Source organism: Quercus lobata, chromosome 6 (genome assembly GCF_001633185.2).
Source record: "Quercus lobata isolate SW786 chromosome 6, ValleyOak3.0 Primary Assembly, whole genome shotgun sequence".
Classification (NCBI taxonomy): Eukaryota; Viridiplantae; Streptophyta; class Magnoliopsida; order Fagales; family Fagaceae; genus Quercus; species Quercus lobata.
The window spans coordinates 20,649,972-20,673,325 of NC_044909.1; the positions used below are offsets into that span (position 1 = coordinate 20,649,972).

A 23,354-nucleotide genomic window follows, 5' to 3' on the forward strand; every position below is an offset into this window, starting at 1 on the left:
TTATGTTATTTTAAATGAAATGATAAAAAAAAAAAATAGAACATTTGATATTGGATGTATTGTAAAGTGAGGTAATAAAATAAATAAAATAGTTTTTTTAAGTATTAAAAGGTAAAATTTTTAGCACCTCCACTATAAATACTCTAACTTCACAACAACAACAACAACAACAACAACAAAAAAAAAAAAAAAAACTTATTTTGTTTTTATTGGTAGATGATTACATCTTAATATATTTAAAAACAACAATTTTGTGTATTTATAATTTTTTAATACTATATAAATGTCTATTTATAATTTTTTTTCTCAAAAAAAAAAAAAAAAAAAAAAAAAAAAAGATTCCGCTAGCGTAAAATCCCATATCGGTCCGCCAACAACAAAACTGCCCCTATCTCTAAACTGTGGATCTGTCCTAGGTATCAATAACTACTGTATTAAAAGTTTAACACCAAACAATTGTACGAGGTTTTTTACCCAGCTGGCCAGTTAGTCTCTACCATTAAGATAACACAATACGTCCCCTACTGCATTATAAATGGCCACAGCTACTTTCCTGTCATTTACCCATTTAATGCTGACACAAAGTCTTTCTTTAGCAGGCACACCAAACGATACAGAAGGCTTTAAAGCCCAACAATATTCACACAGCAGTCCGATTTACCCTAACCAATAAACAATATATAGAGCACATGCACATTTACACTCTATCAGATATTATTAGACCCAATACAGCAGAGATAGGATCAACGTACCACCCTCTACAGTGAAGCATAGTCAAGGCATGCACAGATTTCTATTAAGCACTCTCTAATTTTCTTTTCCTCTTACATCACTCGAGAAATTTCTAATTACCCTGTTATTTCATCAGATTGTTTTTCCTCTTTGTAGAACTAAGGCACATCTTTGAGGAAATTTGTGGTCAATCTATTACTTTTTTTTTTCTCCTTTTTAAAGGTCTATAACTATGCATTTGTTTCATGAAAATCTTTAGTTTGAAGCATCTTACTGGATATACTTGTTTGTAGGCTGGCGAGCATGGCTGCTGCAAATAGTTTGGTTGGAAAAAAAAATGCTCTTCTAAGCAAGCCAAAACACATGGAACCATCTCTCATAGAAGCCGGGGCACGCCTTTTTGTCACTACGTTCCTTGGACGTTACATATCTGCTGGATGTTTAACGTGAGTTTACTTGTAACTAGACATTCTCTTTATATGATTCTGCAGGTTGTTGCTTCCTATATATATATATATATATAGAGAGAGAGAGAGAGAGAGAGAGAGAGAGAGAGAGGGGTAGCAACAACCTCGATTCTGGAATTTATCGCCATGCAACAGCTATTTTGGTGGTTTCAAATAAAAAGAGTTTAGGAACACAACAAAATTTCACGTTATTTTTACAATATCTTAATTTATGTTTTGAGGTGTAGAGGATACAGTATATATATATATATATATATATATATATATATATATATTTACCTACGGCAGATTTACACTTCATCTTGTTATAGAATATTGTAATATTTTATTGTATTTCTAAAAGAACAGCCGTCGAAGATTAATTTATTCGGAACCTTTAGGCTTTTGGTTTAAGTTATGGTAACTTGATTATGTAAGCATGCAGGGGATTTTGGTAACCATGGGGCGGTAGTCTAAGGTTACCCATAAAAATCTAAAATGAAATACAATGGATAATGTTATTCTTTGTGCAAAAGATACTGATACCAATACCATACCCACTTTTGAACTCCTAACTTTAGATATATGATCATAATACAAATTCTTTATCCCTTTTTTTTTGTTTTACTTTATACTCCACTAATTAATCACAACGTCATTTGTTTGAATTTTTTTCCCATTTTAAATCTTAGTTATTTTAAAAGGAAAATTATACATGACAAGTTGTAATTTATGAAATATAAAGTGAAATACAAAAAATTGGACAAAAAATTTGTATTCATATGATCATTATAATTTATATTTAACATATGGTTTTTAAATTTTCATCTAACAAAATATAATTCATATTACTTTTAATTCCCACCACTAGTACCTACACCAAGTATTTCAAGTATAGTTGTCCATAGATCCGGTCACCCCAAACCACTTGGAAAATCCGACCAGACCCAAATTAAAAACAAATTGATCTAGTGACTAAGATGATCAAAGGCAGGCTTTCCCCTCCAAAATCCAATTCTGGAGGGTTGAGTGTCAAGTCTCTCCCCCCCCCCCCTCTCAAAATTCAATGAACCTAACCCATGAACCTAACCCACCTCTCTCTCTCTCTCTCTCTCTCTCTCTCAAATCGGTTGAGATCTAACCAGATCCGACAAGATCCCAACCAAAAATGGTGAATTATTGACCAGATCCGAGAAGATCCTGTTGGATCCAGTGAGATCTTGATAAGATCTAATGAGATCCAACCAATCTTCAGTTCTTTCGGTCTCTTTTCAACTTCATTGCCACTATTACCGATTTCGCCTAAATTGCCCACCACCCATGAAGATCCATGTCTACCTCTCCTCTTTAGTTGATGGCGAGTTGAGTTTTCCTTCACCCAATCAAATTTGGCCGGATGTGGGTTGTGCACAAACTCGAGTTGATCTAACCCATGGAAAGCCCAAATTTAAGTCTGCTACCACGACAAAGTCTATAATATATATATATATATATATATATATAACCAAACAATAAAACTTAAGACATACCAAATTTCACAACAATTTTTCAAGTTGTCATTGATATATAACAAAAGTGACATCAATGTTGGTCCAAATGAAAATAATGTTGTACCAATTAATCACAATCTAAAACTTAAACAAGGTGAGAAAATGTTGTGAAAGTTTATTGTATCTATAGCATTATTCAAAACCTAAAATTTTGATTTTTGTTGACTTTATAATATTGTGCACCACTTTAAAGTTTACTGTACAGATTCTTTTTATCATAAATACTATTCATAAAACCTCTTATATTTACATTCTCTAGTAAAATTATCTCTGCATGATAGAATAGATAAATTCTATATACAAACATAATTATAATAAATGTCTTATTGTTAATTACGATAATTATCAATTTTACATTGTAGATTAAACTAATGTGTACATTGTTTTACACATTTGCAAAAAGTATATAATATTGTATATTTTTAATCAGGGATGAAGCTAGGATTTTATTTTGGGTGCCAAAACATGAATAATTTTTTTATCATTCAAAAATAAGAAATGTACTTATTTTTTATTAACAAAATATAAACAAAATAAAATATTCTTAACAAAATTTCTTAGTTTTAATAAAATCATATCTTTTTAATGAGCAAATTAAAGAGTCCATTAAAATATCATCTTCCATTTTGTTGTGAAACCTAATTTTGATATATTCATGATTAAAAATAACCATTCTATAATTGTAGTGGAAATTGGAAAACTAAGTATAAGTACAACTGGTAAAGTCTCTGAATAAGAGATCTGAGGTTCGATTCCTGTCTACACTGAAAACTGATTGATGTCTTGGTCTGATGATGAAAAATTATCATCAAAAGCGGACGCCATAAATTAAAATTCTCTAAATATATATATAAATATATATATATATATGTATATATATTTATATATATATATATATATATATATGTATATATATAAGTACAATTATACAACCCCTTAATAAACATATTAATTAATAGTTTACCATAATTTTCTAAGCCTTACTAACCAATACACAATTAAAAAACATTTAAAAAAAAATTGAAGTCCACATGTTGAACTACATCATACTCAGAATGGTGAAATTCTCTTTTCAATTGTAGTTTTTCATGATTTATGAATTATACAGCTAAAACTTGTTTACTAATAAACAAAAACATCATCGATTTTAAAAAGATTTCTCTTGACTCTTAAGGATTAGAACATAACTAAGAATAAGTAACTCTAATATATATTCACTAAACTAATAATTTAATTGTTGTAATTTAGAATTTACAGCAATATAAAAAATATCTAATTGGCCATCATGCTCAACTGTAAAGTCTTTTTACAGATGAGGAAAAAAAAAAAAAGCCCACTAGGTGGAAATAACCAATAGAATAGCACCCAAATTTCAAAGTCCCAAACTTATAATATTGGATCTTAAATCGACAAACCACTAAACTGTCAATGTATTTTTTTATCAAAGATTTTTTTAAGAGATTTGTTTTTGTTTTGTTAGTAAAAAGTGAAGTTGTTTGAAAGGGGCCCAACCACAAATATGGGTTATTAATTTTTGAGTTTTTTGGTTGAATAACTATTTTAAATTTTTTTTTTTTTAGTTTCAATTTGGAGGGGGCCATATGAATTTTTTGACCAAAAGTTTCCCTTGGCCTAAGGCTAATTTTTTCCCTAATTTTAAAATCGTGTATTGTAAAATAGAGAACAAGATGTAGGGTGGATTGTTCAAGTAGATACATAAAATAGATAGTGATTTTTTGGTGATGTAATTTTTTTTTTTTAAATGTAAATGCTGTAAATAACCCTTCACATAGCCAACAATTAAAAATTAAAAATGTAAGGCAGGCAAGTTCTATGCAATCATTTTTGTTTCTTCTTCTTCTTCTTCTTCTTCTTCTTCTTCTTCTTTTTTTTTGGCTAGTTTTCTAACTTAACCATATTAGCCTCCTTATAGCCATCCCCACTTCAAGTCGTTTTGTCTGGTCTAAGGTCTTCTTAAGAAGGTTATCGGTTTGGTCCACCTTGTTCAGTCGGAAGGGTCCATCATTGTTCGGTTGCAGTTAAAGTCCTAAATATATGGTTCCATACTGTCCCCTAAATTTCACCCACTAACACAAACTATAATCAAATTGTATCTAGAAGATGGATAATCTGTGCCTTGTGGTATTGCAGTTTATTGGAGGAAGATGGCACAGTCTTGACCTTTGAAGGAGACAAGACAAAATGTTCTCTGAAAGTAGTTCTTAAAGTTCATAATCCACAGTTTTACTGGAAGGTACGTACTCTTAATCTGTGTTGGAATCATTTTTACACAAATCAATTGCAACATACTATTGTTGAAATTAGCAGCAAAATTTTTCAAATTTAAATGATAGGTTGCACATTATATTGGCATTTAAATTCAAAATAGTATTATATTAATCATACTGCAGAATTTTTTCACCACCATTGATGAGTTTTAGTTTGTTTTGATCAGATCATGACTCGGGCTGATTTAGGCCTTGCAGATGCATATATTGATGGAGATATTTCTTTCGCCGATGAAAATGAAGGTCTTCTAAACTTGTTTCTGGTAAGATTGATTTGAGTCTAAATTAATTCCAAAACGAAAGCCCTCTTACCCTAATTCCTACAAAGGATTCTGGTCTTTAGTTCCTTAAAATTTGCCATTGTTGAATGTTTTGCAGCTTCTTATTGCCAGCAGAGATTCAAAGTCCTCTATCTCAAAATTGGATAAGAGAAGGTATATATTGCAACTGCTAGACTTTGCTAGAAGCTTAGATAATCAAATTATGATTAATTATCTCCTCCATTGCTAAACTTTTTTTTCCTGGCTTTAGGGGTTGGTGGACACCATTGATATTCACAGCTGCTATAGGATCTGCAAGCTATTGTTTCAAACATCTTTTAAGGCAAAATAGTCTAACACAAGCTCGCAGGAACATCTCTCGTCATTATGAGCTGGTATAAGACTCTGGCCTCTAAAATATTTCTTAATTTTTTTTATTTTTTGAGGTCTTTCGATAAGTCTAGAACTAGAAGGAAACTGTAGCAAGTGATTATACGTTTGAACATGTATTTGGGCAAAACAAAGTTTACATAAACACAGGTTGAAAATGTTAGAAATACTGAATGATTGTATTGTATTTCATAAATCAAAGAATATACATCAGTGCCTTAATATAGGAGACCTATGTGTGCGGTACAAGTAAAGTGTAGTACAAGTACAAGTGTGCTATACAAGTAACCTAATTGGGCCTAAAGCCCATAACATAATATACGTTAACAGCCCCCCTCAAACTCAAGGTGGATGTGAGACCAGCTTGAGGTTGTCAACCAAATCACGAGTGTGTCCCTTAGGAAGTGACTTGGTGAAGATATCTGCAAGTTGATCTTTGGAGGAGACAGAGAAAAGCTTAAGAGCACCATGGACAAGATGATAACGGATAAAATGACAATCAATCTCGATGTGTTTAGTCCGTTCATGGAAGACATCATTGTGAGCAATATGAATGGCACTCTGATTGTCACAATAAAGGGGAGTAGTAGAGGATGTGGACACACCTAAATCCTTAAGAAGCCATCGTAGCCAAAGGAGCTCAGATGTGGTATCAGCAAGGGCACGATATTCTGCTTCAGTACTAGAGCGGGCCATAAAGGTTTGTTTCTTACTTCACCAAGAAATCAAAGAAGAACCAAGGAGAAAGCAATAACCTGTAATGGACCTGCGATCAGTGGGATCTCCTGCCCAATCAGCATCAGAGAATGCACAGAGTACAAGAGGAGACTGAGCTGAGTAGAAAAGGCCATGGAAGAGGGTTCCCTTCAGGTATCGAAGAATGCACAGAACAGCAGCATAGTGAGTTGATCGTGGAGCAGACAGATACTGGCTCACCTGATGAACAGCATAGGAGATGTCTGGACGAGTAACTGTGAGATAAACTAGGCTGCCAACCAATTGTCTGTAAAGAGAGGGATTAGACAATGGTTTCCCCCCTGAGGGAGTTAGATGCGCATTAAGCTCAACTAGAGTGTCAACAGTCTTGCTATCAATGAGTCCAACTCGAGACAAGAGTTCAGAAGCATGCTTAGCTTGAATAAGATAAAGTCCATTTGTAGAATGAGTGATTTCAAGACCCAAGAAGTAGCTGAGATGTCCAAGATCTTTCATCTCAAATTACTGACTGAGAAAATCCTTGAGTTCTTGAATACCACTGAGGTCATCACCAGTTATGATCATATCATCCACATACAGGAGAAGTAAAATAGTGTCTTTGTCAGTGCGACGAAGAAATAAGGTAGAATCATAATGACTGGCCATGTAACCCAAATGAGAGATGGTAGAGCTGAATTTAGAAAACCAAGCTCGTGGAGCTTGTTTAAGGCCATAAAGTGCATGTCGAAGGTAACAAACCTTGTTTGAGTCAACAGAGAGACCAGGAAGAGGTTGCATATAAACTTCTTTATTTAAATCCCCATTAAGGAATGCATTTTTGACATCCATCTGAAAAAGATCCCATTTCCGGGCAGCAACAACAGCTAAGAGGGCACGAACAGATGAGATACGAGCAACCAGAGCAAAGGTCTCTTCATAATCAATCCCATACTCCTGTGTAAAACCTTTTGCAACAAGACGAGTTTTGTAGCGCTCAATGGACCTATCAAAGCGAGTCTTAATCTTGTAGATCCACTTACAACCAACCACAGATTTCCCAGGAGGGAGTGTCACCAAATCCCAAGTATGGTTTTTAGATAATGCATCAAGTTTCTCTTTCATTGCAATCTGCCATAAAGGGTCAGTGGAAGCCTCACGATAGGTGTGAGGCTCATGTAGTGTAGCAAGAGCAGTGTAACAATGATAGTCAAGTAAATGTGCAGGAATAGATCTTACTCGAGTTGAGTGACGAGGTGAAATGTCTTGTGCAAGATCTTCAGGCGGAGCAGGAGCAGGGGACCCAAGCTCAAGGTTGGGGTTGGGTAGCTCGTCTTCAACCTGTTCATCTTCCACCTGTTCATTAAAGGGTGAACTAGGAAAGGGATTAGTGATATCTGGTGGTTGGACAGAGAAGTCTACAAGAGAATCAGGAGCAAATACAGGAGGATCAGGAGCAGCTACAGAAGGAATATGTGCCTCATCTGGAAAAATATCTAAAACAGAGGAGGAAGATAGGGAGGCACGAAAGTGAGAGAGCTCGACAAAGAGGCGATGTTCCTAAAAGACAACATTGCGGGAAACACGAAGACGATGAGAGACAGGGTCATAACACCGATACCCCTTTTGAGTTTCGCCATAGCCAAGAAAACAACAAAACCTTGACCGAGGCTCAAGTTTGTTATGCTCATGTGGCTGAAGAAGAACGAAACAAGCAGAACCAAATGAGCGAAGGTGGTGATAGTCTGGAGATGACCCAAAAAGGCACTCATATGGAGTTTGATTTTGGATAACCGGACTCGGAATGCGATTAATAGCATGAAGAGCAGTTTCGCCCCAAAAAGGAGGAAGAACTTTGGCAGAGAGAAGGAGAGCACGAACAGTGTCAATAATATGACGAAATTTCCGTTCGGCTCTACCATTTTGTTGAGAGGTACCTGGACAAGTTAGTTGATGAACAGTGCCATAGGAATGCAAAACAGCTTGGAAAGCATATTGAGTATATTCAAGAGCATTATCAGATCGAAAAATTTTGATGCGTTTGGAAAACTGAGTTTCAACCATTTTTGCAAAATTAGAATATACTTGCAATAATTCAGAACAATATTTCATATTAAAAATCCAGCTATAACGAGAGTAATTATCAATAAAGACAACAAAATATCGAGACCCACAAATACTAGAGATAGAAGAAGGGCCCCAAACATCAGAATGAATAAGGTCAAAGATATCAGTGGATATTGATTCACTAGTATTGAAAGGCAAAACTGGTTGTTTTCCTAATTGGCACGAAACACAATCAAAATTTTTTGTAGACACTGAACCTAACAAACCTCTAGAAGCTAATTGTTGTACCCGAGAGGAAGATGCATGACTAAGTCGAGCATGCCAAAGTGCAAGGGAAGGAATTGAAGAAGTTGTAGTAGATGCAGCAACAGAAACAGGAGCAACAAGTGGAAGACGAAGGTTATCCACGGGAAACATACGCCCAACTCTAGGACCAGTCCCAAGCTCCCGTCTCGTCCTCGGATCCTGCACAATACACCCAGAATAATCAAAGATAATGCGATAACCCAACTCAGCTAATTGTCCAACAGAAAATAAATTATAAGAAAGGTCAGGAACAGTAAAGACTCCAGGAACCGAGAGATTGGAGGTCGCAACGGAACCTATATTATGACCAGATATTGTAGAACCATTTGCTATGCGAATATTAAGAGGGTGCGATGCAGGTTTAAAGTCAGAAAATAAGGACGAGTGAGGTATCATGTGATTGCAACAAGCAGAATCCATAAGCCAAGAAGTAGGAGACATACCAGATAAAGCTGAGAGAGAAGAGGAATAAGATGCATTACCAACCATACAAATGACATTGGCGATGATATTTATAAGGTCATCTCTGGAAATGGTGAAAGTGGATATAGAAGACTGAGACTTTGCAGAGACGGGAGCCATAGGTTGGACACTCTCAGTGTTAGCAACAGTAGCAGCAGAAATGGAAACAGCTGATTTATTGCGTTGATAGCAAGTCTCAATATTATGGCCAAAACGTTTGCAAAAATTGCAAAAACGTTTGTTAGATTGTCGGCGACGATTGTTGCAAAAAGAAGAAGACTTGTCCTTATTCTTCATTTTGAAGCAAAATATGCAAAAATAGACTGTAAAAATGAAATCTACGCGAAAAACTGGGTAAGGAGCACCTGTACTGCAAAAAGTCAACTTTGCAGAAAAGTCAACGGTCAACGGTCAAAGGTCAACTCCAGTGATGACGTCAGCAAGATGATGTTATCGGATGACGTCAGCTAAGGCTGACGTAGATGATGACGTGGCAGAGATGACGTCAGCAATGACGTCAACAGATGACCCAGCGGCACATGAGCGCGTGGTCCAATCTTCGCCGAAACTTCTGTCGGCGCGTGGAACGCCTGATGATGCCGATTCTTCGCCGGTGATGTAGATCGGAGCAAGACGAATCCGATGACTGCGGCGGTGAAATGATCGGAGCAACACAGATGGCGCGTGGAAAAGTGGCCGAATCTTTGACCGGCGCGTGGCGGCGCATGAGAGGTCAAATGATGATGATTCCGGCAGCTATGTGTGGATCGGTTGAAAATCTACACGTTGATATTTCTTATGTCTTAATCGGAGGTCTGATGTGGAAGACCTGACGGAGGCAGTGATCTTGGTGGCGGTGATCGAGCTTCTGACGGTGAAGATTCAACCTTGGCACCTCTGAGGGCACAAAAAAAAGATTTACTGACCGAAGAAGTTGAGGCAGCGGAAAACACCAACAAAGACAGGACTGCAAGACACAAGAAGGTTAGAGCAATGGCTCTGATACCATGTTAGAAATACTGAATGATTGTATTGTATTTCATAAATCAAAGAATATACATCAGTGTCTTAATATAGGAGACCTATGTGTGCGGTACAAGTAAAGTGTAGTACAAGTACAAGTGTGCTATACAAGTAACCTAGTTAGGCCTAAAGCCCATAACATAATATACGTTAACAGAAAACATGCAAATGTGTACACTTGTGTGTATCATCATGCACGCACTGTTAAGAATGTCACATAAGGCAATTTGAGCCTGCGAAAGTATGAAGTACTGTTTTTAAATTCTCAGAGAAAGAAATTGTGAATGAAGAAGGATTCTGAAAAAATGCGTAAACACATGTCACACAAAGTTAGGAATTAGGGGTGGCAATTTTTATCCATATTCTTGAACCAACCTATTACCCATCTTATTTGGATAAATCTTAACTCAACCCATTTGAATATTTGGGTTAAATGGATAAAGACTCATTAGGTTATTTAATTATATGGGTTTTAATGGATAAACTCACTAATTAATGCCTCCATTTGCATCCTAAATCAAAGTATAAGAATAATGAGTACATTTAAGCACCAAATAAATATAAAAGACTAAACATTAAGGGAGAAAAATATGACATTTTGCATTCTCATCATTAGGTTTAAGGAGTATTTCGGTCATTTTTTACGTTTGGAGGTATTTTGGTCATTTTTAGGTTTTGGGGGCTATTTTGCTAATTTTAGAGATTTTGGAGGTATTTTGGTGATTTTAGTGGGTTTTTAGCATATTTGGTGATTTTAGAGATATTGGGGGTATTTTGGTCATTTTAGAGGTTTCATGGGTATTTTGCTCATTTTTTAGATTTTGGCAATATTATGCTCATTTTAGAGATTTTGGGAATAATTTTTTATGTCCAAGGGTATATTGGTAATTTTGGAAGTGTAAGGGCATTTAGGTCATTTTAGGTATTAAGGGTATTTTGGTAATTTTGGAGGTCAATAGGGTATTCAAGTAGTTTTAAATGTATTTGGGTCATATTGGGTTAAATGGGTGGGTTACTAACTAAATGGGTTTGGTTGGTAATAGATAATTAATTTATATATAAATGGGTCATAAATGGGTAATTACACACCCAACCCATTTATGATCTAACCCCCCATCCCCTCCCCCCCCCCCCAAAAAATTAGGATGACAGTTTTAGAGGGCAAGAGAAAAAAAAATATTTATGATAAAAACTAATTGAATATATATTTTTTTGAGAATCAATTGAATATATATTAATTAATATAAACCATAACGAAAAAAAAAAGTATAGTTAAATTTAAATTTAAATATCATGTAAACCCCCCCCCACCCCCCCCCCCTAGAATTAGGATGATAGTTTTAGAGGGCAAGAGAAAAAAAAAATATTTATGATAAAAACTAATTGAATATATAATATAAACTATAACCAAAAAAAAAAGTATGGTTAAATTTAAATTTAAATTTCATGTAAAACATCATTTAAATACAACTTTTGATTTATTTATTTTACTTTCTAATGTCAATTCATTTAGTTATCTCAATTGTAAGGACGCGATTCGTGGCGGACCGTAACAGTGTCGGGTTCGCACGTAAAAAGACCCCTAACAATATCATTTGTAGAGCGTGGGTTTGGAAGGCTAGGCCCTGGTTGATAGGCGGTGGGTTTTTCGCGGTGTTCGTACAAGTTTAAGTTTTCCTTCACCCCTGGAGTCTTTCTCCTGGAGGTGGGCTGGGAGGCTCTGGTTTTTGGCCACTTTTCCCAACCCCCCTCCTAGGTTACTTGTTTTTTCCTTTTATATTCGCCTGCGTTCATTGTCCTTCGTCCACGTATAGGGTCAACCTTTCCAAGATTGATACTTGTCCCATCAGCCCATATTCAAAGTCGTTGGGGGTGGTTGTAAAAGCCAAAGAATGCGGCTTTGTCAGGTTCAGAGCATTGAATGGCAGTAAGGGCAGCTTTCCCTGGATATTTTAGATCTTTCTTCCTAGTTTCAGTCCTATACCGTTTTTATCCTTCTTTCAGGGGGGACTTTGGGTCTACCGAGGACTGAGCTGTCCTCGGCGGTATCCATAGGCTATTTCGTCGAGCTTGGGCCGTAGCCCTCCTCGGCTTGGGCCTTCGGATTCTCCCCGGGTAGATGGGCCTGGCCCATAAATCATTTGGGCCCCACATCAATAATTTTTCTTATTTATTTTTTGGTACATATATTTTTCTTAATATACAAGACCAAAGTTTTATTTATTCACATGCAGTCGACTTTTCATTACATTAATTCTTTGTACCAAAAACAAAATACATTCATTTAAAAAATAAAAATAAAATAAAAAGGTCATATCAACAATGTCCATTATAACTAATAGGTTTAACCACCGCACATCCTTTATGCAATGATCACTCCACAAGTATAACTATTTGTGAGATGTGGGGGTAAGAGCCAAAATTCAAGTCTTTAGAAATGAATTTTACACACATATATATACGAATAGCAATAAATATTGTAAAAAAAAAAAAAAATTGTAATTGAATGGCATTATTTGGTCACTTTTACGAAGAGAATCAAAATTTAAAACTCCAATCCCTCACTTATTATAACAATTGAATTATAATATAAAAAAGTTTAAAATATATAAACTTTTATTTTTATCTTTACCATTTTGGTTAAAAGCATAGTAATAGACATTTCTCAAAGTTTAAGGACTTATCTTTTGAAAAACTAGACTACATTCAGCATTTTTTTTCTTTGTGTGTTAGCTTTTGTTTTCAATCATTCGAAATCTAATTTTATTGTAACAAACCTGAAATCTTTATTACCAAAATTGTGGACATGTAAACTCCACTACATTTTTTAATATTTTTTACATCTTATAAAAAGAATTACGTGGACCATTTTTTTGGAGGGGGCATTTTTTTTTTCAATTACGGATGTTTGCACTCATCTTCCAACAACTATTGCTGCCCCACAATCCCATAAGGGAATCTTTTTTTTTTTTTTCCTTTAATTTAACAAAAGGGAAGCCTATTGTTAAATCATATTACAGTTTGTCAATAAAGATTGTTTTGTTTAGACCACTAAACACTCAAATTGTTTAACCTAATTAATTATCCAAGTTGGTACTTAGGTTTATTATTCATAACTAGGTTAAATACAAAAAATCATCACTGAGTGCAAAAAAGTAAAGAAGACAACAATATGATGACTTAGGAAAATCAATAAAACCTACTAGTTTCAAGGTAAAAAACCTAAGGAGAATTTAACCTAAACTTTCCTCAAGGCAACAAATTCACTATGATAGAATGGAAGTTTTACAATAGATTTAAACCCTAAATCTAAAGCTACCTCTTATAATACTTACTCACACGACCACGTGCAGCCCCGAATCCACGGACTCTTCTATCTAAATTTGCTGAACACAAACACCCATGTTTGTAATTTTGAGATCTCACTCACAGGTTTAAATCATCAACTATGTATGATCTTGTTATGGTTGCAACTTCTACAACACCAAATCTTGAGTTTCTTCAAAGAATAACACCAATAGAAGATTTGATAGAGCTTTGGGTACAAAAACCCTAGATCTAAAATAGGAGGCACAAGAAGCACTGTTCTCTCTCTAAAAACCCCTCCTAGTGTTAGCTTATAATGTCCTTTAAATACTGCAATAAAATAGATCGCGATTTGAGCTTCAAATGGACAAGTTATGGACTTTTTACGTTTGCTAATTTTTGCTAATTTGCAACTTGATATCAATTGAATAGCAATCGAGAGAACCAGATTGCATCTCACTATTTTCATCCTAAATTTTTTGTCTTGGACTTGAAAGTACATCATTCTAACTCAATAAGACTTACTTTTTGTCATGGTTCACCAACACTACAGACTCAAATCCTAACAAGTAACAAATTGGAGATATTGCTACTCATCAATAAAATTTTTTTTTTTTTTTTTTTTTTTTTTTTTTGCTGTTTACATCCTATATAAACCGACCAAAGTTCATAGAAAGATGCCAATTGGATTGCGGTTCTCGCTAAACCAATTTGGACTTTATCGGAATATTGTGGGATACCATGTTCAATCTGCATAAAAGTATAATAGTACGTGATCAGTCTGTGTAGCTGGTCATGGTAACGAGTTAAACTGTGTTCACTTTGAGACTATTATATGTTTTAGAGTTCATGCATTCAAACCTGATTAGTGATATAATTGATATCAAGCTAGCATAAGCTTAAAATTCGTTTTGGTGTGTTTATAGAGTAATGAGCTTTTCGCTCTGTACTTGGACGAAACAATGACATACTCCACCGGCTTATTTAAGGTCAGGATCAAAACCTTCTGATGATTTAATGTTAAAGAATGCATCAACTTCTTCCTTTTTAAGCTTAGATTTAACTTCACCTTTATGACAATATTTCTTAGAGGGAGGATGAGGACTTGAAGGTTGCGCAGCTTAGAAAAATGTCTTCTTTGATTGAAAAGGTGTGACTTTTCTATTGAATTATGTCAAAATTTTAAAGTTTAACACACCCTAAACTAATCTTTTTCTTTTTCTTTTCTTTCAATTAATTTAGGCAAGAATTGATGAGAAGCATGAAATTCTTGATATTGGGTGTGGCTGGGGAAGCTTTGCTATTGAAGTTGTCAATCAAACTGGATGCAAATATACTGGCATCACTTTGTCTAAAGAGCAACTAAAACTTGCGGAACAGAAAGTGAAAGATGCTGGCCTTCAGGTACTAATTTGATGAATGACATTTACCTTAAAATCATACATCATTAATATCAATATATGTGGGACATATTTGAAGGTAAAATTAATATTCCCAATTGTATATCGTATCTTTGCATCCCTTTACCTTTGTTATATGGAGAATGATCATTTTCATTTGCTTTAAAATTGATCCATTTTTTGGTAAAGGTAAATATAATACCAGATTATTTAAAATGAGTCATCATTCTTTATATTTGGTGTAATTAAATTTTAATAATGTGGCACCGCATATACTGATATACACTCTTAAAATCATGAAAACTAAAACTAAATCATGGGCCCTCTGCATTTTGAGGCAAAGGAAGAGAATCATATTCATAGTTTTATCTAGGTAACATGTAAAAAGTACATAGCAAAGAATTTATAGATCTCTTTTGCTAGTTGAACATAGCTCAATTATCCAATTAGATAGTTAGATATATAGAAAATCTCCATTTAGATCTCTTCCCCCTCCCCAACTATCCAATTATCCAAGAATAACATTAAAAATTCACTTTAAAATTAGTAACTTTAATCAACTTTGCTTGCAGGACCGCATTAAGCTTCTTCTCTGTGACTACCGCCAATTGCCCAATACCTACAAATATGACAGAATTATATCCTGGCGAGTTTCTTTATGCCACCAAATTTTAAATCTTACCTAAATGATTCCAAAAATAACATGATCTTTGATAGCATTTTTCAGTGAGATGATTGAACATGTTGGCCATGAATATATGGAAGAGTTTTTTCGTTGCTGTGACTCATTATTAGCAGAAGATGGGCTTTTTGTTCTGCAGGTAATTACACAAATGGTGTCCTATCTCTTTCCCAGTTTTATTACAATGTCTTGGTTCTATAACTCTTTGATGGGTTAAATTTAAACATACTGCTAACCATTAAAGCTTGTTTGTGATTGTTTCTTCTTAGTTCATATCAATCCCAGACCAACGTTACGACCAGCACAGGCGAAGTGCAGATTTTATGAAGGAATATATATTTCCTGGTGGATGCCTACCTTCGTTAAACAGTGTAATATCAGCCATGGCTAATGCATCCAGATTCTGGTATTAATTCATTGTTTGGTTTTACTGGTTTTTTTTTTTTTTAATATTTATTTCTCTAGAAAATTAATTCAAAATTTTGTAAGTGCAGCGTGGAGCACGCGGAGAACATAGGGATTCATTACTACCAAACACTCAGATATTGGAGAAAAAATTTTATGGACAACCGAAGGTAAGAAAAATAATCATATTATTCCCTTGCTTCGCATCCTGATACTAGAATAATTTCTTCACCATAAGTTCTCATAGTTTGGAATGTAGTGCATAATTAGTTAAACAAACATAAATTCTTAGAAAATAATAGAATTCTTGTTGATTATCAAAAAAGAAAATAATATAATCTTGTCCAGATTTTGTAAATCAAACATGCATAAAAAATTTTCCTATAAACCAAAAGTCCCAATGAATACACCTGTATGCATGAACTGTACTTATTTGATGTAGTAGTTGAAGATGGCAAAATGCCAGCTCGTTCTGGTGGTATCTTATGGAGTGAAGTTCTACAATATTAATTGAATAATAATACAATATTAATTGAATAATAACGAAAAAAGTGAGCAGTTAATACATGGTTAAACCCAAACTCATACATTTGCATTTTTTAGTTAAAGTAGTGTCTTTATATATTATATTAAATACTCAATTGTAATCTCTCCATCAAATGGATCAGAGCCCATGTGTGTAGCAAGTTGGCAACATCTCCCTTTTGCAATTGGATCAAGGTGCATCACAAGTGTATGATATTGTACAAGGCAACCCATAAAGCCTTGGAAAAAGGCCCAATAAATGAGTATTGTTAATGGTACTAGATCACAGTGTGGCATTAGGTTCCTATGGATATGGACATGTAGGGTGTGTTTGGATAGAACTTATTTTGCTGAAACTGAAAACACTGTAGCAAAATAATTTTTAAATGTGTGAATAGTGCTGTGGGACCCATTTTTAATGAAAAAATTGATAAAAAATGAAATTTGTGGGTCCGTGAACAATGCATATATGCACTGTTCACTGAGAAAGTCAACATTTGCGGTTACTGTTCAATGAACAGTAACCGCAATACCCCCAAAACGCGTGAAAACAAAAAAAAACAAAAAAAAAAAAAAAAAGGAACAAAACGCAACTCCAAAACGCAGAAGCTGAATACAAACACACACGTAGACTAGTTCCCACGGATGAGTATGTGGGTTGACATGTGGTCCCATTGTTGGTATGCAAGAGGCTTAGGGATAATGCACTAAAGAATATATATATATATATATATATTTGTATGCATGCATATATATAAAACTCATAGGAAAATGACAGTTAGTAAGACTTGTTTGTGGTATGGAGAGACAATGACTCACATGTGAGGGGGAAATTGTTGCCATACACATGTAAGTGAAATCTCACATTGAATAATAACGAAAAGAGTGAATAGTTAATAAATAATAACATAGTTAATCCAAAACTCACATGCTTAATTTTTTGGATTAAATGATGTCCCTATATATTATATTAATCAATTATAGTCTTCGTAAGATGTTATCTTCCTAACATGGTCCATAATTCTACTCCACAAAAGAATTATGATTTTTTTTCATATTTTTTTTTATGTATTTTTTTTTTTTAAATGATGCACTATACCAAGCAGGCCTCCTACAAACACGTGCAACCCATAAGCGTAGGACCGACCTCCTTTTAAATTGTGCTCTCTCCTCTCATATTCATGGTAAGATCTACTCATTAAATTTATGATATGATCTACCATAAAGATGAGAAAATAGAGCACCATTTATCTATACTCCAGATATACCTAAGAGTTTTTCGTAAGAATTTGGCTTCATAGGGCAAGTACAAGTGCTATTTTTGGAGGACAACATATCTGTATTTGTTTGTCATTATACTAAGTCTAAAGAGAATTCATAATGTTGCACCTATTTCAAATTCTCACGAAACTCCTAAGAGCAAAGTCTCTAAATTATTAATTATCAAGAACACCACTTAAAAGGACCTACTCCTAAGAGCAAAGTCTCTAAATTATTAATTATCAAGAACACCACTTAAAAGGACCTTCACACTAGTGGAATTATAATGATTTAGTCTTAGGGACGTAACCCACAGGAAAAAGCCTTTGACGGCTAAAGCTTCCTACTAAACTATGTACATTATGATGAACTTGTTGAAAAGAATATACAGTAGATCACCCTAAACTTACCTAAAGTTATACTTAAAGTACTTGTAGTCGTGCATCAAAAGCAAGATTATGTGTACTTGTATTGTAAATATATCCTAGTACAATAAATCTAAACTAGTATATAGTGTAGACTTGGGGTTTGACTAAGGCTGAACCTCAATATCTCTAACATCCTTTTCAAACTCAAGGTGAAAACTTAAAAGACAAATTAATTTTAGAAAAACAAAAACAAAAACAGAAATAAAAAAAAGGTAAGATTTTAAAGGAAAGTGTAACCAAATTAGATGCATAGTGGATTGAACATGGCCAAATTGAATGAAGTCCAGATGACAAGTTAGAATGAAGATAGTGATTGAGGAATGACATTGCTAATGACAGTGCACATTATGTATATGGAGGCTACTAATTAAGTGGGTGTGGACTTAATCTTCTTTATGGATGGGACTTGTTCACTTGTGTCTTTTTGACTGCTGTCAATGCTGTTTTATTTCCACCTTTTGCAATTCATTTGGAGAACTGCAAAGCAAGTGTGTGATCTAAAAAACTTCACTAAAGATAGTAGAGACACATGACCCAAAAAAAAATTGCAATAAAGTGAAGGAACGTGATCTAAGATGAGAGAGATGCATGGTTAGAAAGAAAGCCAATAGAAGAAGCTAACAATCAGTGTGATTTGTGATACTCAGCCAAGGTGGTGAACACGTGTTATGAGAGAAAGCTGAATGCCAAGTGTAGAAGAAAAATGCACGTGCATAGTGAGTGAAATTGAAATCATCAGTATTGCTTTCATTGATTAATAATCATTGTTTTAGGCCTTTTTGGAGATTACGAATGAATAAAAAAACTAAAAATTTAATATCTACATAAAAAAATCAAGTAGGAAAGCGATTGGTTTAGGGAAAAAAAAGTCCTTAATTAAAAGGTAAACGAATAAGTCATTGTGGCAAGTGCTAGAGATGACACATGATAGGCCTAAAAGAAGGCATGTGGTAAATGTTAGAGAAGACACATGACAAAAGCTAGAGATGACATGTGACAATAGCTGAAGAAGATATGTGGCAGAAACTTATGAAAAAAAGCAAAGGATAGTGATATAGAAGCAATTAGGCGGCAGAGTGAGAAGAAAACGAAGGAAATTAATATGGTTAGGCCCTTGCTCCTTTTTTGTTATCTGGGGAAGCAGGATTTTAAAATAAGTTTCCCATGGAAGAATGATAATATCACTAAACCATAAGACTCTTGACTTGTCTTTTGTGTAATACAATAAAATCTGTTGAGAATTTAGACCACGATTGATACAAGTTAACCAATACTATGCCAAGTTTGTTTAAGTTACCAATTATGCTTGCAAGATTAGTTTGTGGTCATCCTATATCAGTTTTCATACTTTAGCAACTAGGTCACAAAATATAAGAGATTAGACGACTCAATGGGACTCATTTGAATTCTAGATTCGCAATTTCAATCGATCCACCAATATTGAGATTATTTCTATCAATCTACTAATTGTTAAACCAAGTGTTGAACCAAGTGTTTATGTTCCAAAAACTTGTTGTCTTGAGCTTTTCTAGGTATAAGTCTTGAACATCAAATAGTATTCAAAAACTCATTCTCAACCTACTTTTGTTACAATTTTTTAACCTATAACTATGAACCTAATAACACTATAGGATATGTTAACCAATGCCCTAAGTGCATTGGTTTATGAGCTATTTTTAGAAATATTTTATTGGAAGAATGATAAAATAATAAATGTTATTGACAGCTTTTTATATTTTCCAAAAAAGTGGTGTCAAAACTTTCCTATTATAGTTTATTACCAATTGCCCTAAAGGCATCCATTAACATGACTCTAAAATTATATAAGAATATAACAATCCATAAACTAATAAGATTAACCTAGATTTGTAGTACATGTATATGGTAATACTATCAATTTGGGCTAAAATATATAATAGATTTGGGCCCTTAATGTTGTTAACAACAGCAATTGTTGTTATTATGCTCTCTTGTCTTGCATTAGCTCTCTATTGGAGAAAATCTTTGAATTTTTTATAGAGATTAAATACTATAAGGATTTGGTGTAAAACCCAAGTTTTACCCCTCCAATCTCAATATGACACATCACCATATTACATATTAAATAATAGATACAACCACACTCAATCAATTCTAATACCCATTTGAAAATCCAACTTAATTGTAAGTTTATTGAGATATTATTATATGTAACAGAATCTATTGAGTTTTATGTGAAAAGCTAATGTGGCAATCTCTTATGGGATGATGTAAAACATGAGTTTTACACTTCATCCTTACTGAATTTAGACTCTTTTTTATATACTAAAGAAACAGAACCATCCTAGATCATTGTCAATTACTTTTTGCAAAGTAAACAATGTCAAGAAAAATTTATAAGTGCAAAATGATCACTCGTGTAATTTAGTTCTTTATAGAGTCTACTGAATGTATAGCCGTATACCCTTAAAACTTGCTATGAATGTTAAAAAATAATCAAGTTTTGGTAACACATATTTCAAAATTAATTTTCAATACAAGATTTTATTCTTTTAGTTATATTTGGGAAGGGCGATTTGATGAAGATTAGAACTTGCACATGTTTTTGTTACTTTACAATAGGATAGATGAGATGAAAAGGGATATGTTTGTTATAGGAATGGACAATTGAAAATATTAAATGGCAAAATTTTTTTTTTTTTTAGTAAATAGTAATACTTATTAGAACACACACGAAAATAGTAATAATAGTATTTTAAATGGGGTTTATAATACATTACAAAATGGCAAATTTATGATTATTCTACATTGCAAAACTAATCTTGATATCAACTTAACCACAAGGTTTGTATTTTGATGTTGGGGCTTTAATGTTTGTGTTCAGAAAAATCCTTGCTCTTGGATTTGATGAAAAGTTCATGCGAACATGGGAATATTACTTTGATTATTGTGCATCTGGTTTTAAGTCACGTACACTTGGAGATTATCAGGTATGTTTATTGTCTGACGTAATATTATGCTACAAAACAACATTTTAACTCATAAAATGTTGCTAAGATTCATGTAAACTATTACTAACACCGCTATTTTTTTCAGCGTGAAGTACCATTTATCGAAGTATTTTTTTGCGAGTTTTTTTTTTATTTTTTATGCAAATTAAAATAATTAATAGAAAAAATTTTCATTATCAACCAGCAATTAAAAAAAAATGTAATTAATGGTTCATGCTTTATGCCTAAACTAATTTCTAGACCAACATGTGCCTTCTCCTCATTTCTCTCACCCTCTCCTCCACATCACTTTCATTGGCCCACTACACACCACAATCACTGCCATATCTCCCCCATTATATAATTAGTTTGTGCCACTATACCTAATTCAAAAAAAAAAAAAAAAAAAGTCATCATTTTCTAACTATTTTCTTGACACCTGTCTCCTCTTTCCCCGCAGTCCTTACACCGCAATCCATCACCTCTTCCCCCCCCCCCCCTCTCTCTCTCTTCCACTCTCAGCATTGTTGTTGCCACCACCTTTCCTCATCCCCATCACATTATCCCACCACCACCTTCATGCCTCTTTTGCATTGCCAACAATGCCACCATCTCCAACCCTCATACATATAGTGCCACCACCACCTCTCTCCCCCTACCCCCACACTCCTCCCACCACCACTTTCATTCTCTTCACTCCTCTCACCACTATTGCCACCATAATCATAGGTGGAGCTATGGGGTTGAGACTCTAACAAATAACCCCTTCTTCCAAACCCCATCCAAGAAACCCTCCTTCATGTGGCCTTCCCCCCATCCCCTCACTTTAGAGAGAGAGGGAGGAATAAAATAAAATAAAACCTCCTCTCTCACAAAACCAATTCCATTTGAGCTTAATTTCATGTGCATAAAAATATTTTTATAAATAAACATAGAACTAAAGACATAAACTATTTTTTGATAGGATGTTATACAACTTTTTAAAACCCATGAAGATGGGTAGAAAAGCTTTTTAGATATTGTCATACTTTTAATACTTCTACAATTTTTTTTCAATTTAGTTTTAAATGATCAAATTTTATGTTTAAATTTGTTATATAAGACTGATATCTAATGTAAATTTGTTATTAAATATATATAATTGATTTTTTTTCATAACTTTTAGTTATATGAAGACATATTTGTAATTAACTAAGATTATGAAGAAACTTGAATATAATAATAAGTCATGATTGAATTTTAAGTGAAATCATTCTAAGAAAATTTTGTGAATCTTTCAGTATCGTTTTATTTAAGAGTTTAGGTGGTTAACAATTGCTAAATTGTACTAATGCTTACCATTGGTAATATTCACTCATGAAATCACACATCTTTCACTGATGCAAATTGATGTTATTATTGACTCATGAGCTTGCCACATCTATCTTGAAATCATACTTTGTAGCACACACTACGTAATTAATGGAACTCAGAAATTTTTTGCTTCTATCTACAATGTAGGTTGTATTCTCACGCCCTGGCAACTTTACTGCACTCAACAAACCATACCAAAGTTTCCATCAAGAGTGAGTAAGTTCCCGAAGGAGAGATCAATCCTTCATATTAATGCTAGACCAACCTATATTTGGTTCATTTTCATGTATTTACTTTCGTTGGAAGACTTAATTGCGTTGATTGCTTCTTCAAATGTTTGTTTAATCATGGATCAAATACCTAAAACTGGTTTGAGAGTGTTTATTTAATCATGGATCAAATAGTTAAGAATGGTTTGAAATTGTACTCTAAGAATGGTTTGAGAATGTTTATTTAATCATGGATCAAATAGTTAACAATGGTTTAAGATTGTACTCAAATTCTATGGCATCTTTCTTTACTTTATTTGACTTGTTCATTTTCTAAGAATAAAATGCGTCAAAAAAAAAAAAAAAAAGGTAAGGAGATGCACTCTTTGCTTTATCTAGCATTCAAATATTAGAGGAGGTTTGGTTTTGGCAACCTCCTCTTTGCACAAATAGGGAATGCAAGTGCATTAGAATTATTTTGTGAGATTAAAATGAGTTTGGTTGGACTAATTTGTACCTGAGAGAATGCAAGTGCATCAGAATTATTTTGGTGAGATTAAAATGAGTTTGGTTGGACTATTTTGTACCTAAGAGAAAATG

General features: G+C 33.9%; 1 protein-coding gene across 4 annotated transcripts; it reads left to right on the plus strand.

The window, feature by feature from the left end:
• The first annotated feature begins 674 nt into the window (after window positions 1–674).
• On the plus strand, window positions 675–23,039 carry LOC115994346 (tuberculostearic acid methyltransferase UfaA1-like). Of its 4 annotated transcripts, XM_031118449.1 has the most exons (16): window positions 676–779; window positions 869–918; window positions 1,026–1,178; window positions 4,880–4,982; window positions 5,184–5,279; window positions 5,395–5,450; window positions 5,548–5,671; window positions 14,450–14,512; window positions 14,614–14,673; window positions 14,766–14,927; window positions 15,496–15,569; window positions 15,651–15,744; window positions 15,875–16,011; window positions 16,100–16,180; window positions 21,087–21,192; window positions 22,693–23,039. In XM_031118449.1, the coding sequence occupies exons 3-16, from the start codon at window positions 1,036–1,038 to the stop codon at window positions 22,759–22,761; spliced, it is 1,368 nt and encodes a 455-aa protein (XP_030974309.1). In that variant the 5' UTR covers window positions 676–779; window positions 869–918; window positions 1,026–1,035; the 3' UTR covers window positions 22,762–23,039. The 4 variants fall into 4 exon arrangements, with proteins under 4 accessions (XP_030974310.1, XP_030974311.1, XP_030974309.1 ...); XM_031118448.1 differs by lacking the exon at window positions 869–918; XM_031118450.1 differs by lacking the exons at window positions 869–918; window positions 14,450–14,512 and having other exon boundaries at window positions 675–779.
• The last annotated feature ends 315 nt before the right edge of the window (window positions 23,040–23,354 follow it).